This window comes from Anabas testudineus, chromosome 11 (assembly GCF_900324465.2).
Source record: "Anabas testudineus chromosome 11, fAnaTes1.2, whole genome shotgun sequence".
Lineage (NCBI taxonomy): Eukaryota > Metazoa > Chordata > Actinopteri > Anabantiformes > Anabantidae > Anabas > Anabas testudineus.
This window is the reverse complement of record NC_046620.1, coordinates 18689297-18715966: the sequence shown is the minus strand read 5'-3', so window position 1 is coordinate 18715966 and position 26670 is coordinate 18689297. Positions and strand designations below refer to the sequence as shown.

At 39.6% G+C, this 26670-nt stretch overlaps 1 protein-coding gene and 1 non-coding gene across 3 annotated transcripts; both read right to left on the bottom strand.

Moving 5' to 3' along the window:
• Positions 1-9056: 9056 nt before the first annotated feature.
• Positions 9057-23217, bottom strand: gmeb1 (glucocorticoid modulatory element binding protein 1). Of its 2 annotated transcripts, none has more exons than XM_026349658.1 (10): positions 22906-23217; positions 21287-21479; positions 21129-21181; positions 20896-21011; positions 19824-19927; positions 17639-17787; positions 15451-15576; positions 15212-15349; positions 14793-14930; positions 9057-12290 (listed from the first exon to the last, which is right to left on the bottom strand). In XM_026349658.1, the coding sequence occupies exons 2-10, from the start codon at positions 21412-21414 to the stop codon at positions 11437-11439; spliced, it is 1806 nt and encodes a 601-aa protein (XP_026205443.1). In that variant the 5' UTR covers positions 21415-21479; positions 22906-23217; the 3' UTR covers positions 9057-11436. The 2 variants fall into 2 exon arrangements, with proteins under 2 accessions (XP_026205443.1, XP_026205444.1); XM_026349659.1 differs by having other exon boundaries at positions 14793-14915.
• A 215-nt stretch (positions 23218-23432) lies between these two features.
• LOC113155543 lies at positions 23433-23566 on the bottom strand. Its single transcript, XR_003298151.1, has one exon. It is a non-coding gene; the product is annotated as a U11 spliceosomal RNA (small nuclear RNA).
• Positions 23567-26670: the final 3104 nt, after the last annotated feature.

The window sequence follows — 26670 nt, the reverse complement described above, 5'->3', positions numbered from 1 at the left end:
AAAGACAATCTTTGAACATATTGATTTGCTTGCTGTAAAACACCTTGCTGACAATGAAACCATACAATCACAAAGTTGGTGGTGTGGGTAGCTCATATTTGACATCATAACCTACCTCCCAACTTGTAGACTTGTTTTCATTTTCATAGTGTGGGAAGACTGAGCTTTGTCTTTTAGTGCAGCAGTAGGTAGAGGAGGTTTCTACCACCCTGGGTGGGTGGTAGAAACCTCCTCGTACTGCTATTCAGTAAATCTGGTATTTTATCTGTCAGTTTTTGATCTGTCACCATCTGTGTAAGTTAACGTTTTTTCACTGATACCAATGTAAACAAATATCTAAGTCGAGAAAAAAAACATTAAAGTTAAATGCTATGGGAAGAAATTTTTCCATTTCACAAGGTGAAAGGGGAGTGGGAGTGAGGCAGCTCATTCCACAGTCGTGGAACCACTCAGCTGAAAAGTTTAGCCTAGGGTGAGATGAGAGGACCACAAGATGTAGCTCATTGGCAGAGCTCATTGGATGGGAGGGATTGTAGACCTGGATAAGGGAGTTCAGGTAGGCAGGTGCTGATGAGCTGACCACTTTGTAGGCAATTGAATGCGATGCAGGCAGCTACAGGAAGCCAGTGCAGCAGTCTGATTTTCTACAACAGCCCCACTTTATGATACACATGGATCATAATCAAACACCATGCATCACATCAGGGAGCAAGGCAATAAATCTTATCTCTTCCACCTGAAACAGCAAGTGATTTCATACCCCCTGCGTCCATTGAATGATTCATGCTGATGCTCACTTTGATCAGGCTTTGGCGAATGCACCTGTCCCGCTTTGGATGCGACATGGCAGGGAGTCTGCAGGAAATCTTGAAAACACAGATGAAGAAAAAGACCATTCTCCTCATTTTAAGCTTTGGTGGTTATGAATCACTGAGTAAAACTGTACTTCTCTCACCTTTTCCTAATCATTACATTTCATGAGCATAAAGATAGATAAAGAAAAGAAAAGAGGATGTGTCTGAAAAAAACAACTAGAGTTTCTATTGGATTTTAGAGATTAGCTAAGATCAGGTAATGTCTGAATAGTCACTCTTTCACAGGTATTACATACATCAGAGTCACAGTGCTAATTCTCTGGATACCACAATAAGCAACTGTTTCTATCTCTGCAATCATTTTACATTTCACACTCGCCCAAATTCTGAAGGAATTTCCTGAATCAGTGTTGATTGCTCTAAAATTTTGGAATAAAAAGAAAATCAGATTTGGTCTTATAGAAATATATTGTTCAAAAATTTTGGAAATTATGTTGTCATCTTGTCACATTTCACTCATTGTTATGACTCAGGGATAGTTCACTCAAGTACCATCAATGTAAACACTCAAGATGGATGTTTCAACCTGCCAGCTGACGTAGTTCTAACTGAAGATATATCCGCATAAATCGTCATATTTATGTCACTTGGTGATCTCTTTTTTGGACTGGAAAACCATTGAAAATGCTGAAGTGATCATCTGTAGTAAGTGTCCCGCAGCAGTTGTTCCTCCACAGACCCTCCTGGGCTCCACTGTGTAAGAGTGTGTTGCGCTGGGCTGGCTGTTCTCATTTGCATCCATGTACTTACATGAATCACGTTTGGAGCCTTGGTCTGGACAGTGGACGTCCACAGAAGTACAGCCTGAAGGTACTTTTCACTGAAGAAATATGAAGATTATTAGCAGTGGGGTTCTGCTAACCTTCTCCTCCACACTAATCCCAATTTAACCATTTGCTGTCTACCTGATAACATGAAAAGTACAAGCTGGCCACTTTATTAAATATTAATTTTGGACTACTCCTCTTCATAAAACTGTTTCAGTGTAGCAATATTCTTGGGATGTCTGGTGTGAATCGCTCTCTTAAGGTCATGCCACAGCATTTCAATCGGGTTGAGGTCAGGACTCTGACTGGGCCACTCCAGAAGGTGTATTTTGTTCTGTTGAAGCTATTCTTTTGTTAAATTACTTGTATGCTTTGGGTCATTGTCCTGTTGCATCAACCATCCTCTGTGGAGCTTCAGTTGGGGACAGATGGTCTTACGTTTTCCTGCAAAATGTCTTGATAACTCTGGTATTCATTTTTCCATCAATGACAACAATCCGCCCAGGCCCTGAGGCAGCAAAGCAGCCACAAACCATGATCTTTTCTGCGAGGCATGGTTCACATCAGGCAGTGCTTCTTGAAACCAGTAAACCCAAAACTGGTGTGTGTTTTTAAAGGGCACGACAGCTTTCAGCAACACATCCAATATCATCACACTGATTGGACTCAAGATTGTTTCACTCCTGGCTTCAATTAGCTCTTGGAGAAGTCATTAGGCTAGGGGTTCACATACTTTTTCCACCCTGCACTGTGAATGTTTACATGTTATAATGTTTGTGTACTATTATTTTAAGCAGACTGTGTTTTTCTATCGTTGTGACTTAGATGAAGATCAGAGCATATTTTATGACCAATTAATGCAGAAAAACATGAAATTCCAAAAGGTTCACCAAGTTTTTATTGCCATTGTACTAAACCAGGACGGTGAACAACTGTCATAGTGAGCATGTTAGCATGCTAGGTGTAAGATAGCTAGAGCTAAAAACACTTGTTTAGCACCAAGCAGCAAACAGACACAGTTAGCAATTAGCTAAATAATTAAAATAGCTCAAATAATCAAACAAGTAAATATTGGACTGTCAATTGCACAGCGTTCAGCAACACAACACCAAATTGCCATGTACAAAACCTGAAATGAAAAACTATACATTGTCACTTATGTTTTAACATCGAGCATCTACCACATTTCTGTATTTCTGAAGGTGATAGACTACGAGTCATTATTTCTGTACTATATTCTGTGTCTCATTTTACCTAACAACAATCAATAAAATGTCTCTTCTTGTTCAAAATGCGTGGAAAAGACATAAATGTTTTTTTTCATTTGACATGACACACAGTATTGTGTCTAGCACTCACTTTGTGACAACCACAATAAAACCTACTGTATGCTGTCAGTAATTTAGGAGCGTGCTGTGTTTCTGTGCTTGAGCAGTTTCATTGTGCCTATTAAGCAGCACTTGCAAAATACAAAAACATGTGCACAAAAATACACACATGCATGCAGGCATTCATGCATACAGGAATACAACTCCTCAACCATTACATTGGACCCAACGGCACAATGAAACTGCGCCACAAACTTTTCTTGTGATCTGCTTGCAATCCTGTGTAACCATCTTATCTTTCTGATGCCGCGGCACACACGTGTCTTGTTTCATTATAAACGGGACGTCCCACTGTCGTTGATAACATTTTATCACCAGCATTTGAATGAGAGAAAAGCCTGGGTTTCTTCCCGGTATCTTCATCTCCCCTGCTCATCAATTTGTTTCTCTGCTTACACTCCCTACAATAGCAATCATCAATTTATGATAATGTTTCTCTCCTTGGACTCGACTCTTCTCTTCTCTGTTGCTTTCGCCCCCTCAGTCCTTGAAATTTCTATCCAGAATGCTGTCCGTCACCACAACAGCACATCCGAGCTGCCTCTTCATGTCTCCGGGCTCTTCAAACTCTTCTTATACAGGGTTTGCTTCATTTACTCTGTTGTGCCTTCTTCCTGCAAAGCATTATTTTAATTCATTCTCAATTTGCCTGCTGTATTTTTGGAGCCTGATGTTTCTTCCCCCACCCTGAGAGACCACAGTGAGGCAAGTAAAGGAATGCATGCATTGATTTTAAAACAAAAGCAGTGTGTCATATTACCACCATGTCCTCCATGTGTTGATGTGAGATTTTGTTCTGTGCACCTTTAAACTGTTTAAATGCTTCACTGAGATTAACAATCATCACCAGTTCATAGTAAAAAAGACATTTACAACATTGTTTAATGGATATGCTGCATATTTCTTAATTATGAAGAACAACAATGCTTATGACCCCGCTGCTGTCATGGTAAGTTTTCATCTCGATGCAGTTTTTATGGAAATTTATACACTTCAGTGCTCCATGGCCGTCTGAGGGCAGGGTCACTGTCAACTGAAGCAAGAGAGTTTGGAAATTGTGTGTGTGTTAGTGGAAGCAAAGGAGGAGAATATAGCATCTGGAGGAGCGAAGGGGAAAAATAACACGAAAAGCAACAATGGTATGGCTGAGGGAAATGATTTATGGTGACGTGCAGCTGCAGCAGGTCTCTCCTACAGAGGAACTGGCTGTCTCATGGTGAGATAAGAAGAGGCAGATAGAATGTTTCCCTGACAGACAAGGTGACAATCCGGCCTCTGTGAGTGTAAACAAGAACGCCGCTATCTCTCCCTGCCTGACGATGGGGTTAACACCTCTGTCCATCAGCTGGGCTCCCGTCATCACTCACCGGGGCCCTCCCTCCTCCGCCTGCTCTTCAAAGCTCGGGAGAAGGGAGAATGCCCCTTCTGCTGCAGGCGTACGCCAATATGGTTGGCAGAAGTAGGAGGCAGTGTGGCACATGGCGGCACATACTGCCAGAGTTTTATTACTTCTTCTCACTGCCCCCCGCCCAAAAAAAAAAAATTTAGACAAGGTCGACAATCCTCTTTGTTTGTGCCGTGCTGTGAAACCAGCAGTCCTCAGAGCCAGAAATCTCTTCAAGCAAGACCGAGTGCAGTGTTTGGAATGATACAGTAGCTCCGGATTAAAAGCCCACCAACAACTGAGCCTCTTGTGTCTGTAGTTTTAGTGGGGTCAGAGTAATACTGTGGGTCTCTTTTCAAATGTATATATTAGCAGTTTGTTTGAAGTTTTACTTACTTTTTTAATAAGTATGGCCTTTGAATAATACTAATAACCTACATAAAAAGAACAGTTCTGCATGAAGATAATTGAAAGCTGATAGATCATGTGTAAAAATGCTGTGGCAGGGGTTGTTTCACACCCCCGAACTCTCGAAAGTAGCGATGGCAATCTCACGAGGTCAGACCTGTAGTAGTAACATCTACGTATCACTTTAAACACAGCACAAGTGCAAGTGTGTTAAATACAATAACAGAAAATTAACCAATGTCTGAATGACATAATTTCCCTCTAACAGATAAAGGAAGCTGGAAATGTTACATAATTCACTGTTACTAAGAGTAACAGTATAGGAATACTTCATATAGCTTAATAGAGTATATGTTTTGCGATTGTTTTGATGTGGTAGTAGTAGTGCAGTAAGGACAAAGCAGAAAAAGGCAGCAGTGTTGTATCCAGAACCTGGCAGGTTGTGTGTAGAACAAAGGTTAAGTGATGAGAAAGGGAGATGTTGCTCCCTGTAATGGTTTTTAACAGCCAGACTTCACCAGCAGTGATGTGAACTTGGTGTAAATAGAGGAGACTTGTATCCACAGAGTGTGTCTAAAGAGCTTTTGAGATGCTGGAATACAGCACCGAGTGTAACACTCACCAGACAACACTATACAACCCTGGAAATGTATCCCAGTGGAAGCCGTTTTAGCATTTGTCATGAAATTAAGGTCCAAACAAGCACCTAAACATGACTTTTAACCACTATGATCATTAAACATTGACTTTAGACAGACAGACTACTGGCAAAGCTCTGAGAACAACAACATCTATGTATTTATGTTTCTTCAATTTTTCAATGTAGAGTCTTCCAGTGACACCTCTCTCACCCTGCCCCACAGCTGCACCTGGCAACCTTGTGATCTGGCAACCTCAGGAGGAAGTGAGGAACTGCTTTGTACAGCAATTAAAAAATCTGGTACATTGTGCTTCTTTGTGTAATGTTACATCAGTAAACTGGATCCTACAGGGAGCACAAGTAGGGGTGAAGATTGCCTACTGTTTAAGAGCTATCTGCAACAGCTACAGCCATCACTGCTACTCTGTAATCAGAACTTCACCCACCTCATTTAAATCCTGCTTTAAAGAGTTGCTGTGTAACTCTAAACAAGCCTCACCTACAGTCCACAGGTCCTACGATAATTCTTTGTTAATCGGTAGATACAATTTGAATTCATCCATTTCTTGTTTAATAAAAAATAGTAAATTATTCTCAAGTGAAGTTCTCAAAAAGGAAAGATGTCACATGCAGTAAACCCACAGACAATTATGATGCAACATCTTTAGGCTCATGGCTTCTCAGACTGCCTGCATTCATCATTCTCATTTATACCTGTAGTGATCCTCTCCCCCAGTATGCTAACATGCTGAATGCTAAAAAGTATAAATCACACAAGACGCACACGTAGGACAAACCTATTACACAGATTGTTACTACAGACAGGTTGTTCTCTAACTGATTGGAAAGTAGGCACAAAATGCTCTTTCCCCAAACCCCACTTACTGTGACAGGTGTTTGGTATTACTCCCAGGCCCAGGTGTAGGCACTTAACACTGCTCACTGCATCAGACCCTCATCCAAGTGGTTTCTGTAAGCAGTGCCAAGATGAAGAATGAGCCTTCTGCAGCTAAAATCATAGATTGTAATAAATATGAATAAGAAAGACATCAAATGTAAGAAGAAGTCAGGAACGCTGGAATTCACGATCTTAATATAAAACAATAATTAACCTGTCGAATGGATCATGCAGTAGAGTTTTCTTTGGATTTATCTGACAGACAGGATTAATGAGTAGGATCTTATCTCTAGTCCACACTCACTCTGAAGCAGGAGGTGGAAGTAATGCACCTAATATGCTTGTTGCCAAGTCCCATCAAAAACCAAAAAGGAGCAGCAGCTGCAGCAGCTTCAGTTGTTGCCTTGTGAAGGCCAGATGTCGACAGCACTATAGGAGCATGGTAATGCAAAAAACAAACAAACAAACAAACAAACAAACAAACAAAAAAAAACAAGAAATGACAACTGACATGAATGCAGTTTGAAACCAACAGAACTTGGTGTGTGCTTCTTTTAGTAATTAACATTTGACCAAATCAACCCGTGCCATGGTTTTATTGCCTATTATTAGATTTATTAACTGAACACAATCATGGCTAAAAATTTATTCTCAATTCACATTGAGCAGATCTACAGTGTAGACATGGTTAATCATATAAATGACTGTTGAAACCGACTATTTTTCAAGTGGAATATATATAGTACATAGACGAACAGAGTCACATCATCAGCAAACAACAGTACTGTGTTTTAATGGACATTATCTTGCTAATACAAGTTCATCCAATTAAAACTTAACTGATTTCAAAACTGGATTATCTTGTTTTAAGAGATATACTTGTTTTGGTAAAAGTTGCATTAGTAGTCGTAGTAGGTTATTGTCCTATTAAATTAAACTATCAAATAGGAAGAGCACATCACCATAATAGATTATGAATGTATTACTGTAAACTGAGAAACAGTACATAACTTTACTTTTAACTGTGACAATATGTAGGAAACACATGCAATTTTGTTTAAAATTCTGTAATGTCACAGGCAAGTATCAGCCCTAAAATTAATAGTATAATCATGTCAAGTTTATAAATTGTTATTTAACAAATCCTTTTTCTGTTCACCAAAAACTAATGAGATGTTAAAAATATAGTATAAGGGTGTACATATGCCGGAGTAATCAGTCAAAAACTAATGTTGCTATATAAAATATAAAGTCACAAAGATGCCAAATAATAATATAATATACAATATACTTCATGTTTCAAGCTTCGGAGAACTTTTCCTATGGATTGGGCTGTCGTCCTCAGGAAGTATACCTAAGTACATGAATTGCATAACTGCAGCCTGTACAGTAGGTCCTGGTGGGACAGGTCAGTTCAGATACTTGGATTACTTTTACCACATTACTGTAATCCTTAAGATTGTGCAGGGGGTTTCTTACTGGAAATATGGTTTACCCTAATATTCTTAATACTAGCATGGTATTGAGCCAAATAGGAGCATGCCTCTAGAGCCAGTGGATGTTCGCTATCCAGTTGTACTTAATACATCTATGGTGTCAGCTGCTAACATGATAATAAATTTTGTTTTGTCACTTCACTTGGTGTCCTCAAGAGCCTTATGATGATAGGCTTAACAGTCCCAGTTCAGTTCATTGACAGACCTGCTTGGAGTATATATGGGGAATAAATGTAAAAGCTTATATAAAAGATCTTAAAAAAACTTAAACCATATTTCAAACCAATGGAAAAGCCTTGTCACTGTGTCACTTCATTTTTAAATCAAGCGTATGGGTTTAACCTGCTGGAATATGATGACAGAGTTTGTTTTCCTCCTCTGATGCTATAGATAGAGCTCGAAACCATCCTGCCTGTGAGATACACTGACTACAAGATGTCAGGCTCGTGGATCTATTCTCGGCTAAACCTGCTAGAACCGAGGGGATACTGACAAAATGTCAGACGTGTTGTCCTCTCTTTTAACAGCCTTTCAGCCCCTCAGGAGTCTTGGAGACATTTCCGACATGGAAACGATGCTTGTGCTGCTCCTGTTTTCTTTGTCTTGCGTACAAAGTGTGAGGAAACTCAATCTACAGCCTGTGGAGCACCTCTGTAATTTACTCAGGCAGCATATCCTCTCCTTCACCACACAATGACCCCTGTGGTTCAGTTTCTCCAGCTTTTAACACTCACCTGGCCCCCCTACTGCTTCATTTTCAGCTGCTAAATTCGGGATGTTTCTTTTTCGTACCACATACACAACCAGTTCATCGAGGTGTTCACTTCAGTCTTGTGGTTTGTGGATGTGCCTGTTTTGTGCTTGTGTAACTTAAATCCTGAAGCCCTTGCCTTCATACAGCCCGTCTGGGAGCATTAGGGGCTACAAGTAGAGAGCAATGTAACAACCAGCGAGTTCTGGTGCACTGTCAGCATGGCTCAGCCTCCAGAGAGGCCTGCCCATCACGGACAGCCCCTATGACGGTGCAGATTACACTGTGTACCGCAATAAGCCTGACACGTTGAGAAGTCTGAGATTATAGCGACAGACTATTTCCAGCAGCTATTAAAGGAGCTGTAACCCTCATCTCCAGTTTCAGGCCGTAGTGCAGTGAGCACACAGCACACTCTGGTGGCGAAACAGTGACACCAAACCACTCAGTAGTTTTTCAGTTTTAATCTGATATTAAAACACATTACAAAGTCAGGAAGCAAACACCCTCAACTGTTAAATTAAATAATTGGAAATGCACAAGTCTTGAACAAGTCTTTGTTGATGGGAGCAGTTCATCCAGCTTTGCACCTTAAACACAGATGCCCATCTCTTCAGTTTGAAAACTAATAAATATGACACTACTTTACAAGTGTAAAATACAGGCAAGTTTTACATTAAGTATATATATATATATATATATACGTTTTTTTATATATCGACTTAAACAATCAGCCCAGTAGCTCACACTACCTATGATACTGTAATAAAGCAACAGATGTACATAAAAAGGAAAGAAAATGGAGTAAACCTCTCCAAATTGATGGAGTTTAGTGAATAAAATTGGGTCATAAGAAACCACAGGGAGTGCATTAGCAAGTCTGTTGCCTTTCAACTACACTTTGCTAACCCACCAGTGTGGCCAAGTTCGACGACAAGGCATCTTTGCAAACATCATCCTGTAGTCCTACAAGGACATCACACAGTGCAAAAACAATACAGCCTGGATGCAAGTGCAATTAATTCCAGCCTCAAGTGACACTAACACTGCTAGTGGTAATGACTCTGACAGTAGAGGAGCCGTACAACCTGCTGCTACTGAGTCTGTGTAAGAGGATGTGAACTGACAAATCAGCACCGTTAAAGCCCTGCGTGTAGACTGTTACTGCACAGTTACAGTGCGTTCTCTTGTCCCCAAGTTGTTCATGGAGGCTTAAAAGATCACTTCTTACAACTGGTTTTATTTTCCTAGCTATGGCGATTGTTTCAGCGATCACACCACTGCACTAACCAATGACAACTAATGCTAAGATCTGGGAACTGCCTTAGCAGTAAAAACTAAATATGTACTGCTGATAATGGCCCAGAGTTGTGTTCTACCTAATGATAAGTCATTAAATGCAATCTGTTATTTCTCTCTAGCACCTTGAACCAGTAATGCATCCCCCTGCACTAGTCAAAATGGAGCTGTGTGTTCTCTGAATCCCCTTAGGCCTTTTATATCACCCACATTCTGACTAGTGCTTTCACTCCCTCTTTAACTCTGTCTCTCAATAATTGTCTTGGTAGATGTCATGTTGATATCACTGATACACATCAGCTTTGCAGTGGTGCAGAGGTTAGGATTATGCAGTCATAAAGGATAAGGTGGGTATTTTCAACAAATCCCATACTGAGACTACATCCAACAAAGAACTGACTTAATCTTGAACCTGAATTTTTCCTATTTATGTACAGTATGTCATAGGGTTGTGACACAACAAGCAGACAGTTGGCAGGCAGACTGTTGGCGAGGGTCTGTTGCCCTAGTTTTTTTAAGTGTCCCGCACTATTGGCACTAGTGGGAACGCCATTTACTATTTCTTATTAGATATATTGTCAATCAGGAGTAGCTATAAACTGTCTATGCTGTAAAAGCAAGTGCTGATTTGTTTATGGTTTGTATATCTGCGTCTTATGTCTTCTTCTGCTTTCCCTTTTTGAAGGATGAACACAGACTACTGCCACCTGCAGGTATATATTATTTCCTTTGACACTTTTTGGACCAGACAAAGGTGATGTTAGGCAAAGCAAAAGTCAGTTTAATTTGCAGCCCAGCTTAGTTGTTGTGAGATAATACAATTCTAGAGAACACAATAGAAGAGGCTGTATATTTCAGAGGCTGTGAGAAATTATGGTCAGCATTTGGAGCTCCTTTTTTAATAAATACCCAAAGCAGAGGTAATTCACTGTTGGTTTTAGTCTTGGATGGAGATAGGTAGGTACAGATGGATACTCTTACTATAGTATAATTATATGAAGTGATCAGCCCTAAACTAAAATCCAGCACTGTGCTTTCGAACTGTGTGTGAGCCATAGAGACGATCTGAAACAGCAGTGGTTGTTCACAGCAGACAGTCTGGGTAATCATTTTACAGTTCCCCCTAATTTCCTTTTTCTCTTTCAAATACATTTGGTTATGGTTTGTATATCTGCTGTTCTGTTGGATTGAATGCTGTGACTGCATTCCCAAATGTCAGCACTTGCTAAGTACAGTGTTAATGTTACTAATCATGGCCAAACCTAGAAAAATAAGACCCCAGCTGTAATGAACCAAAACTATCCTTTAAATACAAAACAAATACAGTATCTTTGTTGTGATGTCTCTTTGTTTCAATGAAAAATAATGAACAAGAAGTTAAGAAGACTGTGTACGCACACCAAAAAAGGAAAAATGGCTACTCTAGTGCTTGGTCTTAGGCCAAGGATTTGGAAATTATGTGTATTAACATTTTGAGGAGTCTGTGAAAGAGTTCATACATGCTCCACTGGATAAAATAAGAGGTGTATCTCATTTGACCTTGTTTTCTTCCTGAGTGTTTTCTTCTATCACCACTATCCGTACACCTGACAATTGTCCGCTGCCATCCAGCTGCAGCCCCTCAACCCCTTCAGTCTGCGCCTCCTGCATTTGGCACTGTGTCTCTTCTCCCTCTTCAGCCATCGTCACCTCCATCCCACTCTGGACCACCATAGCGGCCCTTTCTCTGCTTGACTCCCCGGTCAGTTGCAGCTCCATCACCCCCACCGCCTGATCCACGGGAGTGGGGTTGATCTCGATGACTGTGTGCTCCTGCCCACCCTCCACCTCCCCATGCATTACCTCCTGCTGCACCAGCATGGTGCCGTCCAAAACCTGGCCTTCTATGGGCACCACCTCTCCACTGCTGGTCTGCTGGCTGAGGTGCACCAGCTCTACTGGGCTCACCACTGTGCCAAGCTGGGTGGAGTCCTGCACAGTGGTAGTGCCCACCAGTGTGAGGCCTGAGGAAGGGTGCAAGGTGATGGCGTCCGTCTTTCCGTCTCCGGTCACCATGTAGCGGGTGAAGAGCTGCGAGCCAGCTGGAAGCAGGGTGACTGTGTTGGAGGACTGAGCCAGGGAGGCGATTGGCAAACCTGCCACAGTGAACGGCTGACTCACAGAGGACAGCGAGATGGGAGAGAGAACGGTGAACTGCTGCGGCTGCAGGGCAGCCTGTTGGTTGATGGGGGAGGTCAGGAGAGTGGTGGTGGAGGCGGGCCTCTGGAGACGAGGCCGCTTGGTCTGGCGCTTTGTAGGAGTTTTGTTTTTGGCCGGTTGCGGGCAGGAGAGAAGGGCCCGCACCTGTTGCTGTTTCCTCTGTTCTTCCAACTGCACCTCCAGGCCTGCACAGAGCAAACAGCACAAGACAGGACTGAAACCGAAACTCAATAATGAGTCAGTAAAAATGTTACTCAAACACCAGATTACACAGTAGCTAGACTCAGTGCCTTCCTCAAACTGTTCTAAATGTTATTTTACATTTGTACATCTGTTACATCAGACATTCTGAAAACAGTGACCCTTCACCCTAACTTGTTTAGGCTTCAGTATTTTGAGGTACAGGATACATTAGGGCACAAACCATGCATTTGTGTAACTGAATGAAAGACTGGGGGACATAAACACAGTAGACTAATTAAGAGAGAACAGGAATGCACTGATGCCAAAAAGAATTTGCTGACAGTGAATCAAATTATTCACAGAACTACACTGGAGATCAAAATTTGAGAACAACCTACAATTTCATTAAATAAATTTCAATTAAATATCAAGGTCACTGCTTAGTACTATTTGAAATTATAGTAAGTATAGAGTAAAATAGCAGTATTTTAAGCATATTTCAGTAGTTACATTCAATGGCAAAAAAACGTGTGTGAACCTTTTGGAATTTCATGGTTTTCTGCATTAATTTGTCAAAAAATGTGATCTGATCTTTATCTAAGTCAAGCGTAATGTTTCCTCAACCATACTTTATGGGTGGATGTTTTCATGACGATATGCAGTGACCTTTTTATAACAGATGTAGTGGTGTGTGTTCTTTCCAAATAGTTTAATATAGTTTCATCAGTCCACAAACATTTTGCTAATCCTGCTGTGGAGTGTCAGTATGCTCTTTGGCAAACTTCATGCATGCAGCAATGTTCTTTTTATTAAGCAGCAGCTTCCTTTGTGGTGTCCTGCTATTGACACCCTACTTGTTCAATGTTTTACCTGTTTTACCTGTTTACTGTACACTCATGAACACTGATGTTAGCCATTTCCAATGATGCCTTCAAATAACCTTATTAATGAGTGTTGACTGGCCACGCACTTCTTGGTAGAGTAGCCACAGTCCCAAAGTGTCCCCATTTGTAGACTGTTTGCATAACTGTAGACTGATGAATTTCTAAAGTCTTTGACTTGGTAACCCTTTCCAGCTTTATGTAAATCAACAATTCTTGATCATAGATCCTCTAAAAGCATCTTTTGGTGATGCATGGTTCACATAAACGTATTCTTCTTGTGTGGAGCAAACTTAAAAGTGTTTATTGTCGGTCAAAGTAGCTCTAGTCCACACCCTCAAACTATTTCGTAGCTTATTAGGTTTACGTAGGTTTTTATGGTTGCTCTCAATTAACAACATAAAAGTTCAGCTTTTTTGTGTTATTATTTTAGGCACATTATATTTGTTAATACTCTTGACTGAAACCCTCCAGCAGCAGGTTGTCAAAAGGGATAGCCATAGCAAGAGAAGTTGAGCGTTCCAAATATGTGATTTACAGAATATTGCATGTTTACAATGTCACAAACTTGTACAAGTCGTCAACGAAAGACAAATGCAAGAAATAACAGGATGATATGGAAAATGTCAATGGGCAATGGATTCAACACTGCAGCTGGAAGTGCTTACTAGTTCAGTGTTGAGCAGGGTAAGAATCTGTCTTGCCAAAATTTAAGAGCATCTGGACTGAAAGCCCACTCTGCAGTGACCAAACATCTCATTAGCAGAAAGAATCAAAAGGCTAGATTAACCTTAGCTGAGGAGTATATTGTGTGGACAAGGAGGAGAATTGGTCCAAATTTTACTGATGAAAGCAAGTTTAATTTATTTGGGTCAGATGGAAAACATGTTCCATGTCGAACTGGGGAAAGATGGAACCAATAGTGTGTAAAGAAGCCAGGGAAAGGTGGAGGAGGAAGTGTCATGGTTTGGAGAATGTTTTCTGTAGCAGGTGTTGGGCCTCTTATACAGCTACATGACAGAGTGCATGCAAATGTTTATCAAAACCTTCTTCGACAACATGTTCCTTTCCTGCAATCGTCACCCAATTAGCCAACAATTTTCATGCCCCTTGTCACACAGCCAAATGGGTAAAGCAGTTTCTTGAAACTGAAAACAATTAAATAATAAAATGGCCAGCCCACAGTCCTGATCCAAACACAATAGAAAACCTCTAGAAAATCCTTGGCAACAAAGTTGAACAAGAAACCCACTACAGTCACAGAACTGTGGAGGAAATCACTCAAGTCAGTCAAAGCAATGGCCTGTACACCTTCTTCTAACTGTTGACTGAAATTTAGTTGTAATCTTTCCCCGTGCTTCAGCCATTGCTGATCATTTATTTTTGTATCATTATTATTATTATTTTGTAAAACACAATTCTAGTAGCATGGTATAGCCACAACAAAAGAGTTCATAAATTGTTCTCCAATTTTGATCTCCAGTGTATATAACAATCTCCTCTAACATTAGTGTTTGCCATTTTCTAATAAAAACAAAGTTAAAATCTCACAGAGACGTCATCAGCCAAAAAAGATGCAAAGCCGACTCCTGGAATGAAACCTTGTTTCTGCTCTATACTCACTGGTGAGTGTGCTGAGGATCTGCTCCTGGTTAGGATCTGTCTGCTGCTTCCTCTTCTCTAGGATCTTCTTGACTGAGTCGAGCAGGCCAAACACCTGGGCAAGGTTACTGAGCACCGCCACCTCTACCAGACAGGAATCTGGGATCAGTGCGGCAATCAATCAAAGGGTCACTTGGTCAGTCAGAAAGGAGGAACAAATTCAGATGCTGTAACCAAGGGATCATTAAGTATTTGTCTTTTTTTTTTTTTACAAAAACCAACATTCTAAAAGTCTTATGATGTCGGTTTTTCAACAGCAGCTGAATTTGTTCTTTCTTTCCATATATTTGTGCACTTTCCTGCAGGCTCTGAAGCATGCTTATGTTCTGCTTTCATGATGCCGTTCTCAGCACCCATTGCATATTAGCATTGTTCTGTACCTGTGTCCTGCAACGTGGCAGGTTCCCTGCGCTGCTGCACACCATTCAGCATCTCCAGCAGCTCAGTGCTGATGTTGTTCACCACTTCGCCCAGCAAACCCACATCAGCAATGCCCTTCCAGAAGTTCAGCGTGTCCTCTGTGGGCAGACAGAGAAGTCTCAGTCACGAGTGCATTGTGAGTTTCCTCACGTATGATCCCAATAATAAGTTATTATTAATGATAAGTTCTCTCTGTGACCTGAGATTTCACTGGATTCCTTCTTGTCCGTGGACTCCAATGAGCTGGAGCTCCAATCCGTCTTCCCACTCAGAACGTCTGCTCTGTCCTCGACTAGCGCCCCGCCATTACCCAGAACCACCTGAGCTGCAATTTACATGGGAAGGGAAGTGTTTGTAGTGAAACAGAAGAACACTGCCAAAGGAGATCTGAAGGTTAGCAGTCTGTTGATTGTCTCTATTTAGCCTGATGAAGTAGGACAGTATGTGGGTTTTAATGTTTTCTATTACAGTTAATTGTTTTTAAGGGTCAGCAGATCAAATGCATTAGGGAGCTAAGATCATGTGAATTTGTATGTTTGGTACTGTTCTCATATTAATCCTTTAGGAGTATCTGTTATGATTCTGCAAATTGTGGCCACCATTTTCATAGGGTTGTAAAAAAGTGTTTAAGCCTTTTTGTAAAGGTTGACTATTATTATAGCTACTATGATTAAGTTTGGTTATGTGTTTTCAGTTGGAATAAAAGACTCTTAAGACTTGATGTCTTTATATTGTGAAGGTTGCTATCTAACTTTGATTACCACATTAAGGCAATGAAGTCCTAGCACAGTAAAATAAATGGAAAACAATGGCTGGCTACAAGGTATGGTAGTAGGTTTTGGACCTCTCCACAGTTATGCTTGCTCATACCATGACCAATGAGACTTCTGGATTGTGATTGGCTGGCAGGGGTGTATTCAGTTCCACCTGGGACACATACAGTATGATGCATGTGTTTGTTTGCAGTTCTTAATTAACTCTAGATAAGAAAAACTCTATAATTACTTGGGCAAGAAAAGTCTTGGAAACACCAAGACATCATCACAATTTTACACTGAAATGTAGAAAACTGAATACCAAGACACAGAAAACATGTTTCTCATTCATCTGTAACTATTTATTCAGCAACAAACCAACTAAAACTGTAACTTTTGCAAAATAACTACCATCTGCTTCTCAGTCAGTGTTAAACTTGAAGGATTTGCAACTCTGTTTTTGCAGGGTTTTCAACTGTAAATGGTCTTAAATTGATCCTGCATGTCCTCCCAGATGTTAAAACATCTTATAAGTACATATAAGTACAATAATGTGAGTTTATATTTCACTTCATCCATATGTTGAGCAACCTGTCATTTTCAGAATAAATTAGAAGTAAACATGGCCAAACAAAAGCAGCTTTCCTTAGAAACTTGTCAATCTATACTTTAGCCAGTCTTGAGAAAGAAAGGTTATTCTCTATGAGATACAGCCAAGAACTAAAATATTTCTTTAAAAGGTGTAAACTGTAGTCTCCAGAAACACAATGCAACTGGATCCAGTCAGGACAGAATTTGCAGTGGTAGGCCCAAGTGCACATCTGTCCAAGAAGACAAGTACTGATGAGTTTCCTCCTTGAGAAACTAATGTGCACAGACTATATCTAAGACTTATATCAGCTGACCTAATGAAAACCAACAACTACTAAAGTTGTCAAATTAGAAGACATGGTTGCAGTTGACCAAGACGCACAGTGGACTTGTGCAAATGACTGGAAACTAGTCTTGAGGGTTGCTGTTTCCAAGTATTCCAGCATGGATACCACTCTATACTTAGAGACATGCAATTCCCTCTAGGCAATGACTGATTGGGGATAACTTCAGTTTGCAGCAAGACAGTGATCCCCAAGCATTCTTTTTGGTTGTGTAAGAATTACTTGAAGAGAGCAGCTGCTGGAATATTCTCTAGTATTACTGAATAAAACCAATAGAAGATAATAAGAATACATAACTGTGTAGGTGTTTCAAAACTTTGCAGCAGTGCTAAGAAAACTGTAAAAAAAAATGAACTAATTAATAGCATCTCAGTGAGAACTGTGCTAATAATCTCAAATATGTATAAATCAGGGGACAACCAGGATTTCATTGGTAAGTTGTAGAAGACACATTATTTGTTCATTTCTTACAGTATTATATTTTCATCTAAAAGAATCATAATATATTTGCTCAAAGCACTGCTTTTTGCAGCCTAGATCTACTTTGAAAATGCGGCTTTTGCTTTCTTTCTTAAATAATATGACCATTTATGAAATAAAATCAAAATTCAAAATCAGAATCACTGATCAATCCTAATTGATGATTCAACTTTTCAAATACTGGCAGTGTCAAATCATGACCTTGGTCTGTTCTCACCTTGAGAGGACGTGGGCGTGGTAAGTCCACTGCCATCAGGAGGGAACCGAGTGTTGTTGATTAAAAGGTCAAACTTGGTGCTGCGACATGTGTTGGTACACAGTGTGCTGTGTTGATAGAAGTCAAGCTGACCTGAATCCATCATTTTTCTGGAGAGCAAAAATAAAGCTTGGTTTCAAACCAAAAATAAGACATTTAAAGAAATGAAAACTGATTAATAAAAAACATAATTGGAAGGTAATTTATAATAAAAGCACGGTGCCCTGCATTTTTATTTGAGAGTTTATTTACACACCATTAGCATTAACACCAATTTCTGTCCATTCACCACCTACTCCTATGATGTTTCTCTAATCCTCACCTTGTTCTCCATCTAATAGCTAACAGTATTTGATAGTTGCTGTTTAGAACTGATTAACTGAACTAAGGTCATTTGCAAGGATTGCAACAGAGCCTTTTCACCAAAACCATCTTACTAAAAATACAGAAACAAAGTTAGTAAGATAGGACTTAGTGGGCCAGAAAACAAACAAAAAAAATGTCATGCCTTGTTGCATGTTGGAGAACGGGTGTGACATCTAGGGAGATACATTCTCTGTTTACCTGTGCCTTCAGCAGAGGTTACAATCAGTTACTTACATATCTTTTGTTTTAATTTGCTTAAAATGTTCAAATCTGATGAAGAAGGGAAAGATGAAGAAGGGACAAGAAAAAAGGGGCCCTTTTAGGATAAATTACAATACCAAGAAATAGTCTTTCATAAAGATTTATTATTAAAAACTACCAATAACACCCGAGAGGATTACCCCTACCTCCACTAACAGATACCTGGATATTGCCTAGTTTTGGGACTGAGCACAAACACTAAGGTAAAAGTTATAAATCCCAAGAAGCTCAAGAACAGTTTCTAAGTGGCTGGGTGCTAGATATGCTAATTCACAAGGTGGCAAACTGGTAAGGCAGCACTCCTCATTTAGATCTAATAATTAAACTAAACAAAAAGCAAAACTTTCAGCAATGTCATTATTTTGTTGAGTGATATGCAATGGTTTCATCAGTCGCATTAACCATCAACAGCAGAAGCCAAGTGCAATCTTCACATGACGTGTGTAAACATGTAACGTCACCTTAACATTCTCTAAACAAGCTGCAAAATCATGCAACATATTGTCATTTGAGACATAGTTATAAAATACTAAAGGGCACCATTAGACTAAAAAGAAACCTGGTTAGGACTGCTGAGCACAGTGTATCCATGATTTGTAGTTTCTAAAATTGTTTGTACAGGGGCAAAAAAAAGTATGTGAATTTTTATCTCATGCGAGTGGCTCTCTTGTTCCATAGCATCTCTTTCTGGGTTGAGGTCTGACTTTTGTTTTTCTGAAGCCATTCTGTTGTGTGCTTTGGGCCATTGTCCTGCTGCATCACCCAACTTCTCTCCATTTGTAGAATGTTTGCCTAACTGTAGACTAGTGAATTCCTAAAGTCGTTGACATCACTTTGTAACCATTTCTAGCTTAATGTAAATCAACAATTATTGATCATAGATCCTTTGAAAGCATGGCTCACATAAGCGTATTCTTCTTGTGCAGAGCAAACTGAGTGGTTTCTGTCAGTCAAAGTAGCTCTAGTCCACATCTACAAACAAATTTTCTTAACAAGGATCAAGGTATGCTAGCGACTGACTCCAGTTAGCTTTTTTGAGGTTGCACTTTCATTAAAAACATAAAAGATCAGCTTTTTGGTGTTATTATTTTAGACAAATTATATTTGTTAATACCCTTGAAATAGATGAAGATCAGGCCACGTTTTATGACAAATTAATGCAGAAACCATGAAATTCTAAAAAGGTTCACATACTGTTTCTTACACTTAAACTTTTCATCAGTCAAAGAGACGGGGGTTAATAAAAAGCCAAGAGTCATTATTATCATATTATCATCCATGGCTCAGTGATTAAATAATGTCTAGTTAGTTCATTCAGGCTATACAGAATGTTTTATACTGTCAACGTTTTGGATCTTTATATAAGAAGTATGAGTCACATCTCTGCTTGTTACATAAGTAACACATTTGTAAGGGTTTGAATAAAGACTGACAATGACTAATATTAATTTTGTGCAGTGCAACCAAGCAGCATTCTAAATACTGAAATATGCCTTTTGGCTCACATAAATGTCCTCACCTTAGCATGACTCCACCCATCCTGATAGCTCTCTTCCAGTCTTTCAGAGTAGCTTTCCCAGAAAGGTGCACAAATTGTTTAGGGCTGATCAACTGGTCTTCATACTAGTGGAAAAAACATTAGTTGAAATGTAATAACATTAAAACATTTATTTATAGAGCACTATTCTAAACATGTGCTACAAAATGCAGGAATGTAGAAGATAAAACTCCAGATTTCAAATGCTGAAAGCAAAATGAAATAGTGTTTGTATAATATATATTATATCGGGCAGTTTTTATTTTTCAGTACTATTACATCCAGGCAAAGAGGTAAAAAAAAAAGGAATGATAATATAAACACTGTCCAAGGACACTTGGGCCAACCCTTTGGTATGTGGAAGACTCACTGTTCCAAGTGAACCTACTGTATCTGATATACTGTTTACAGTGCAACCGTGACAGTTGTTATGCAGCAATTATGTTCTTACCACAAATTTTAAGATTATAACAACCTGGCCAATACCTTGAATGCCTACCAATATAATGAGTTAAATCAATACTTAATACAGCAAGGATTTGGATTTATTTCTACAATTCTGTTGTAGATATTTGAAATATCTGGTATCTGGTTTTAATCTTAAATATTTCTTTCTACATATCCTGTCTGTTTCATAATTTTTCAGGCTATATTACTTGTTAACACCAGTTCTCTGCAAAGTCAATATTTAATTACACTTCCAGTAAAAAGAACATTTATAGTAGTTTATTATCCATTGTACTATTGTTTGAAGTGAGAAGAAATAAATAGGTGATTCAATGCAGTTATTTTGGGACACGTGTCAGCAATAAATATTTATTTCCTACTGAGTGACTAACTATCGAATGACCTAGTTGGCATTTAGCTATGGACAGTAACAGCTGGAAACAAGTACAGGCAATAGTCTTCTATTTGAGTGGTTTAATAACACAGTTTGCATTTCACTCAAAATAATTTTGTATATGTGGGAGCCCATGCAAATGTAGAACAGTAAAAGCCTGTATAGTTGCCATTTTGCTTCTATTTGTACTTAAGAATCATACTTGATACAAACCTTCACACATTTAACATTGATTCCTGGGCACACAAATTTCTTCACTAACAATACAGCTTTGCAGTCTCCACATGTAATGGGGCAACCGATCTCTACATCATCTCCATCCGTTTGGTCTGAAAGAATGAAAAGACACGCACAGTATTTAAAAGATGAGGAGACTACATCAAAATTGTACTGTATGCATTATTACATTTTCAATAAGTCCAGACATCACGCTGATAATCTCTTACCTGGGTGTGCTTCTACAGCCATTACAGCTGCATCTGTTTCAGCAGATTCATCCCTGTGAAAAAAAAACAGACGCCTTTGTTTTTTTTGTTGCAGTGTATTATTTTGAAGTCAACTACAATTTCAGTCTGCAGCTTGAGAGTCTTGTCTCAGTACATACCCAGTGGTGATTGGTTGGAGCTGCAGTATGACCTGTGTCTTATTAGGATCATCGGGGTCACCCTCACCTCCAGCCTTCACCATCACCACCTCCCCCATGGACACTGTCACCTCCTCGGTGGTCGCCATCGCGCTCACTGTAGACTAGAGATGGGGGTCACTTTCATACAACAGCCACCCAGGAAAGTGTTCATCTGAAGGAGCATAAACAAAAAAAACGAAACAAAAAACAGACTTACCATAAGACACGAAACATGTTTTTTTTTTCAGGTTGCCATGTGTCAAGAGACATCAACAGAGATTCTAAACTAATTGTGTTTACAGAAATCTGTTTCAGTGGAAATTTATGTCCACACAGTTAAATACCTCTGGGGACTGGAGGACACGCAGCACCAAGACAGCTGGACCTCACAATGCTAAATGTTGCTTTTAAGCCCTTTGGAATAGCTAGCTAGTTAACGTTGGGTACACCAGTTACTAAAATATAGACATGGGGAAGTTTGAGTAGTTTTAAAACTATCTACTCTGAAACTCAATAGATATCTAACTACATGTCTTTAAACATCCCTACGTAGACAAAAACGTCCATACACCCAATTCATTGAGAAATGTGTCATTTTAACGTAGATGTTCAATTGCTAGTTGAGAAACCACAACACCCACTGAACAAAACGTTCAAATGTGTTCATGTGTGAGTAGAACAACTGGAGTATGGTGATGTTATATCATTATATTTCATATTTCAGAAATGTCCTAATGCCTGTGGACTGATGCGAACAGCACTTATCAACTAAACTGAATGGAAAACATCAACATTTTCAAAATAACGGTTTCGTTTTATGTAAATTGGTGCTAGCACAACATTGAGACTAGAATGACTGACAAAGAAACATGACTCCTGTTCCGTGTGGGACTCATCCGTAACGTTACACAGCTGGGAATAGATTATGTGTTTTTAAATCGTTCAATTTCTTGAGCAAATGTACCGTTAACGTTACTGAGGAGCCTTGACCGCGCACCGGGCTGTACAAACCGCAGCTTTGACACTCCGGGGGACGCTAACTGACGTAGGGGCAGAATAGAGAGGAGTGCTCTGGTGCTCACGTAGACCCGTTTGTTACATCTAACATACTTAACATTAGATGTCCCAAAGTTGGGTGGGTTATCTCGACCGCAGCGACGAGCTAGCTGCTTTTCGCTGCAGAGATCCGCACAGCTAGGCTCGACGGTAGCCATTATGGCTAACGCAAGGGCGTAACTTGATGTGTGGGAATCTGGACAGTATTGTGAACTATACTGTCCGAGACCTGTAAAGCTTTGCATTTACAGTGTGGCGGTTACGTGCCGCTTGTCTATGAACCGTACGTCCCTTCGTAACTCTGCATTTTAACTCTCCGCTCCCCCTCAAAATGACGTCTCCCTGTGCGGCGGCACGTACAGCAAACAACGGCACGGCGACGGCGTTGCCCCTTCCATTCTGTACGAGCCTGGCCGGCTGAACCCCCTCCGCGATATATCCGAAACCCCGGGCTAAAGTGACCGCTTGTATCGTGCGAGTGGCTGCTATTTCACGGGCAAGCATATTTGAATTCACACAGTTAGAAATAAGCTTGTCCTTACCGTTTAATGATCACAAACGCATCCCTAGTTTGTGGAGAGCTGCAGCACATGCGCACTTGGTTGATATAGCTTGACTTCCTGCTGAACAGCGCTCGCCTTGTTTTCACGCTCTTCTAAACTCTGACAAAACTAAACCGCAGCTCACCAAATGCCACAAGTTTCGTCGTTAACCACACACGAGAGATACTTTTTCAAATTGGTTGGCGCTTACACTTACTTATTTACTCTTGTACTTTAAATTTCACGGATTGTGAATGCTCAGTTCGAAGAACTGAAGTACATTTGTAACTGGGCTATCGAAATGAATCTAGATTTGTTTCTGAATAGTGTTTCCTGTTACACAGTATCGCATTTGAAAACGTTTTCTGGATGTCGAACGGCGTGATTACAGTAGATATACGATGTTTAACACCCGACCTCATCGCCATGTTGACTTAATGCAGCTCTTCCTCATGTTTATTTACCACAGATATCTTGGTGATTGTTGTATTTTATGGTGTTTGACTTTTCTTTCACAGGATTAGAAGCGGGGCGCCGAGATGAACGATCATCAGCAGCCCCTGTGTTAAAAATTATGCTTCCGAAATCTCTTGATTGCGATTCCGCAAGAAGGGTGGTGTTCCCCACCCCTCCTGTGCCACTCACAGCAGAAGCCCTTTTTAACAATCCCCTTGAACGCCCCACTGACTGGCCAGAGGTAACATGCCCCTTGTTCAGAGGTAGACGAATCGTTAAAGTTACTTATGTATAGGCGCATGTCGTAATGTTTTGTGTAATATGAACATTTAACCACTGCTACTTAATTATTATATATCAATCAGTTACTATCGACGTTATGCCATAGTTAGCTAAGTGTTTGCTAGTTGAAGAGCATGATGGGTAATAAAAGGCGGGGCGACCTTTTGATTGGCTACCTTTGGTCGCTGTGCGCAGTTGTGCTGCGTTCAGTGTGGGGAAATTAACTAACACCCTGAAATAGAAAAAACATTTTAAAATGTTTACTGCTAGTTCATGAATTTGACGGAAAATAGATTCCGCTGCACTTTATAGAAATGCGCCACACAGTATATCCACATCAAATCAATTGAACTGGACTTTAAAAATAGGGGTTTTACTGAGGCATTTGATCCCAGAGACTTTAGTCGGAAAATATCATATGTGACTACATGTAAAATGTGTGTAATTGCAACTTGAAAAATATTTTTTGATTATTAAAACATTAACATTTGTAGACGTAATATTGAAAACACAGTATCAGTGTCCTCAGTGGTAGCTATGGCCCCCGAAATAAATATTGTGGAAACACAATTCCTATGTTCCTATATAAAAAATGCTGCAATAATTGGCACTATTCTTCTGGTTTTCTCAGTGATTAAGAACACGAGTCTGATGTGTCGATTGGGCTACGCCACACTTTACCGTAAAGAAAATCAAGACCTCCTATCTAGGTCATGATGACACTCCTTCAGTCTGTCAGGAGGGGGCGCCAAATCGTCACTAAAAACAGCCAGGCCAAACACCATTCATTGGACACCTATTTATTTTTTTTAACCAATGAACAAAATCACACCAAATAAGCGAATCCATTATACATAATATATAAAATAAATAACATTTATTCAATAAAGCTGTGAGATGTGACCAAAGGGATCAGAAGCTGTACAGCTCTGTGCTACGGACCGTCCAGCAGGCCTGACAGCTGCTGATGTTTTCTGGTACATAAGACCTGTCAGTGGGTTGAGTTGATCATTCCAGTTGATGGCATCAAAAAACACTACTAATGGCATATTAAAACATTTTGGAAATTTAGCTGTTTCACTGTGTCTCTCAGAGTGAGAAAAGAAGATTATCAGAAAGTTATCAGCATCTTATCTGTGTGCAATGCAGAAGCTAGGATGTGGTTAGACTAGCTTTGCATACAGACGTTAAAAATATGCCTGCTAATGCCTGTAAAGCTAACTACACAGATGCTAAAGCTCGACAATTACATATCATATGTTTGTTTAAACCTAAAAAAATATTTCTTCACAGTTTATCCATCTTACTTGTATATTTTATTCTGTAAGGGTGCAATAATGACAACCACACCCTGATGACCATATTCTGGAAACTTGCAGCTATTCCTCTTCAAGACATATTTAGTATTTAAGCATTAGCATATTTAGCACAATTTAGCTCACACTACAACTCCAAATGTTAATTTGTCCATGTGTCTGACATTAGATCCAGGCAAACTGTTTCAAATTGCTTCTAGTCTTTATGCTAAGCTAGGCTAATCAAGTTATTTTTTTGACACACAGAAACAAGAGTGGTTTCAGTCCTCTCATCTCACTCTCAGAAAATAAAGAATAAGCATATTTCCAAAAATCTTAAGCTACTCCTTTAAGATTACAGATTGGATCTAGACCGAACATTATTATTATAGTTATTATCATTACTCACAATGGTCAAAGTTCTAGAGCTACACACTCTGTAAAATTACAGTTTGAATTGTAAACATATGTTAAATGTTTAAATATCTATAATTGGTGGATATTCGAGTTATATATTCCAGTCTTGTCCTTTAATTGTAATCAGTGATTTCAACACTCTGTAGCCACCATCTTTAACTGCCCATTGGAGAACTGTTTGCTAAGAGCACAGTATTAACACAGATATACAAACAATATCATACAATTTAACCCTGTTAATGTGAGAGACAAACATGAGGAAGGTAGTTTTAGTATTGAACGCAGTAACATTGTTTGTTAAATGGTCACACTGAATGAACGTTTCACTATATTTCAAGGCGTAGCACCCCTGTGATGAAGTCCTCCACTTCACCATGAATATCAAATATTAACATCTGATTGTCAAACAAAACATACTGTATATAGCACACTGTATTTGACATGAGGTGGTTTACCAGAAATAACAGGGTTTGAATCAGTACAGAAAAGAAAAGTAAAGGGAGGGTGCACATATTTTAGAATACATTCCTCACCAAATCCTAAGCTGCAACTACACACAGCCTGCATCAACTCAATGAAAAATGTTAGGTTGATCACATGAGTGCAAAGAAAAAAGTGTAGAATGCATAATCTTGTGTTGTTTACACTGAGTGTGTATGAACACATTTGATCTTGGTGAGATGCTGGTGAAAGGTGAATGCGCAGTGGGAGTAGAGGTGACGTCCGAGGCTAAGTGTACTGTGGTCTATTGTGTGCTCCTGGCTCATAAACAACAGATTTATATAGTCTGCAATCATAAGACTCTATAGACGTTATCCTCTCTACTACTAAAGTTAGTTGCTAATATGGTTGGAAGTCATGTGTGCAGACATGCATTCATCACAAATGTAGCTCACTGCTAAGAAAAGCAAGATCTCAAGCTTGGTGTTATTAATGTCAAAAGAAATGCCATTCCAATTTAAATACCCATAGCCATGAAAAACTGAAAGTTGTGTCAGTGTTATGTTAACATTACTCAGTTAAAAAAAACTGAAGCTTTACACTTGATGTTTGTATTCAAGTGGATAGAAATCACTCTGTACTCAATCACTTCTATCAGCTGTCAATGATTGACTAAGAACAAGCAGTATCACAGCTTTAAAAAAAGTTTTACATTTTGGGAAATCTGCTTCCTTAGCCGTCTTTCTGAGAGTTAGTCTTAGTGACTAGCCTAGCTTAGCATGAAAACCCTTAGCATTGGCTCAGGATAGTCTGGCTCAGCACAAACTGAAAAAATAAAAATAAACTAAACTCTAACACTTACAAAGTAAAACAC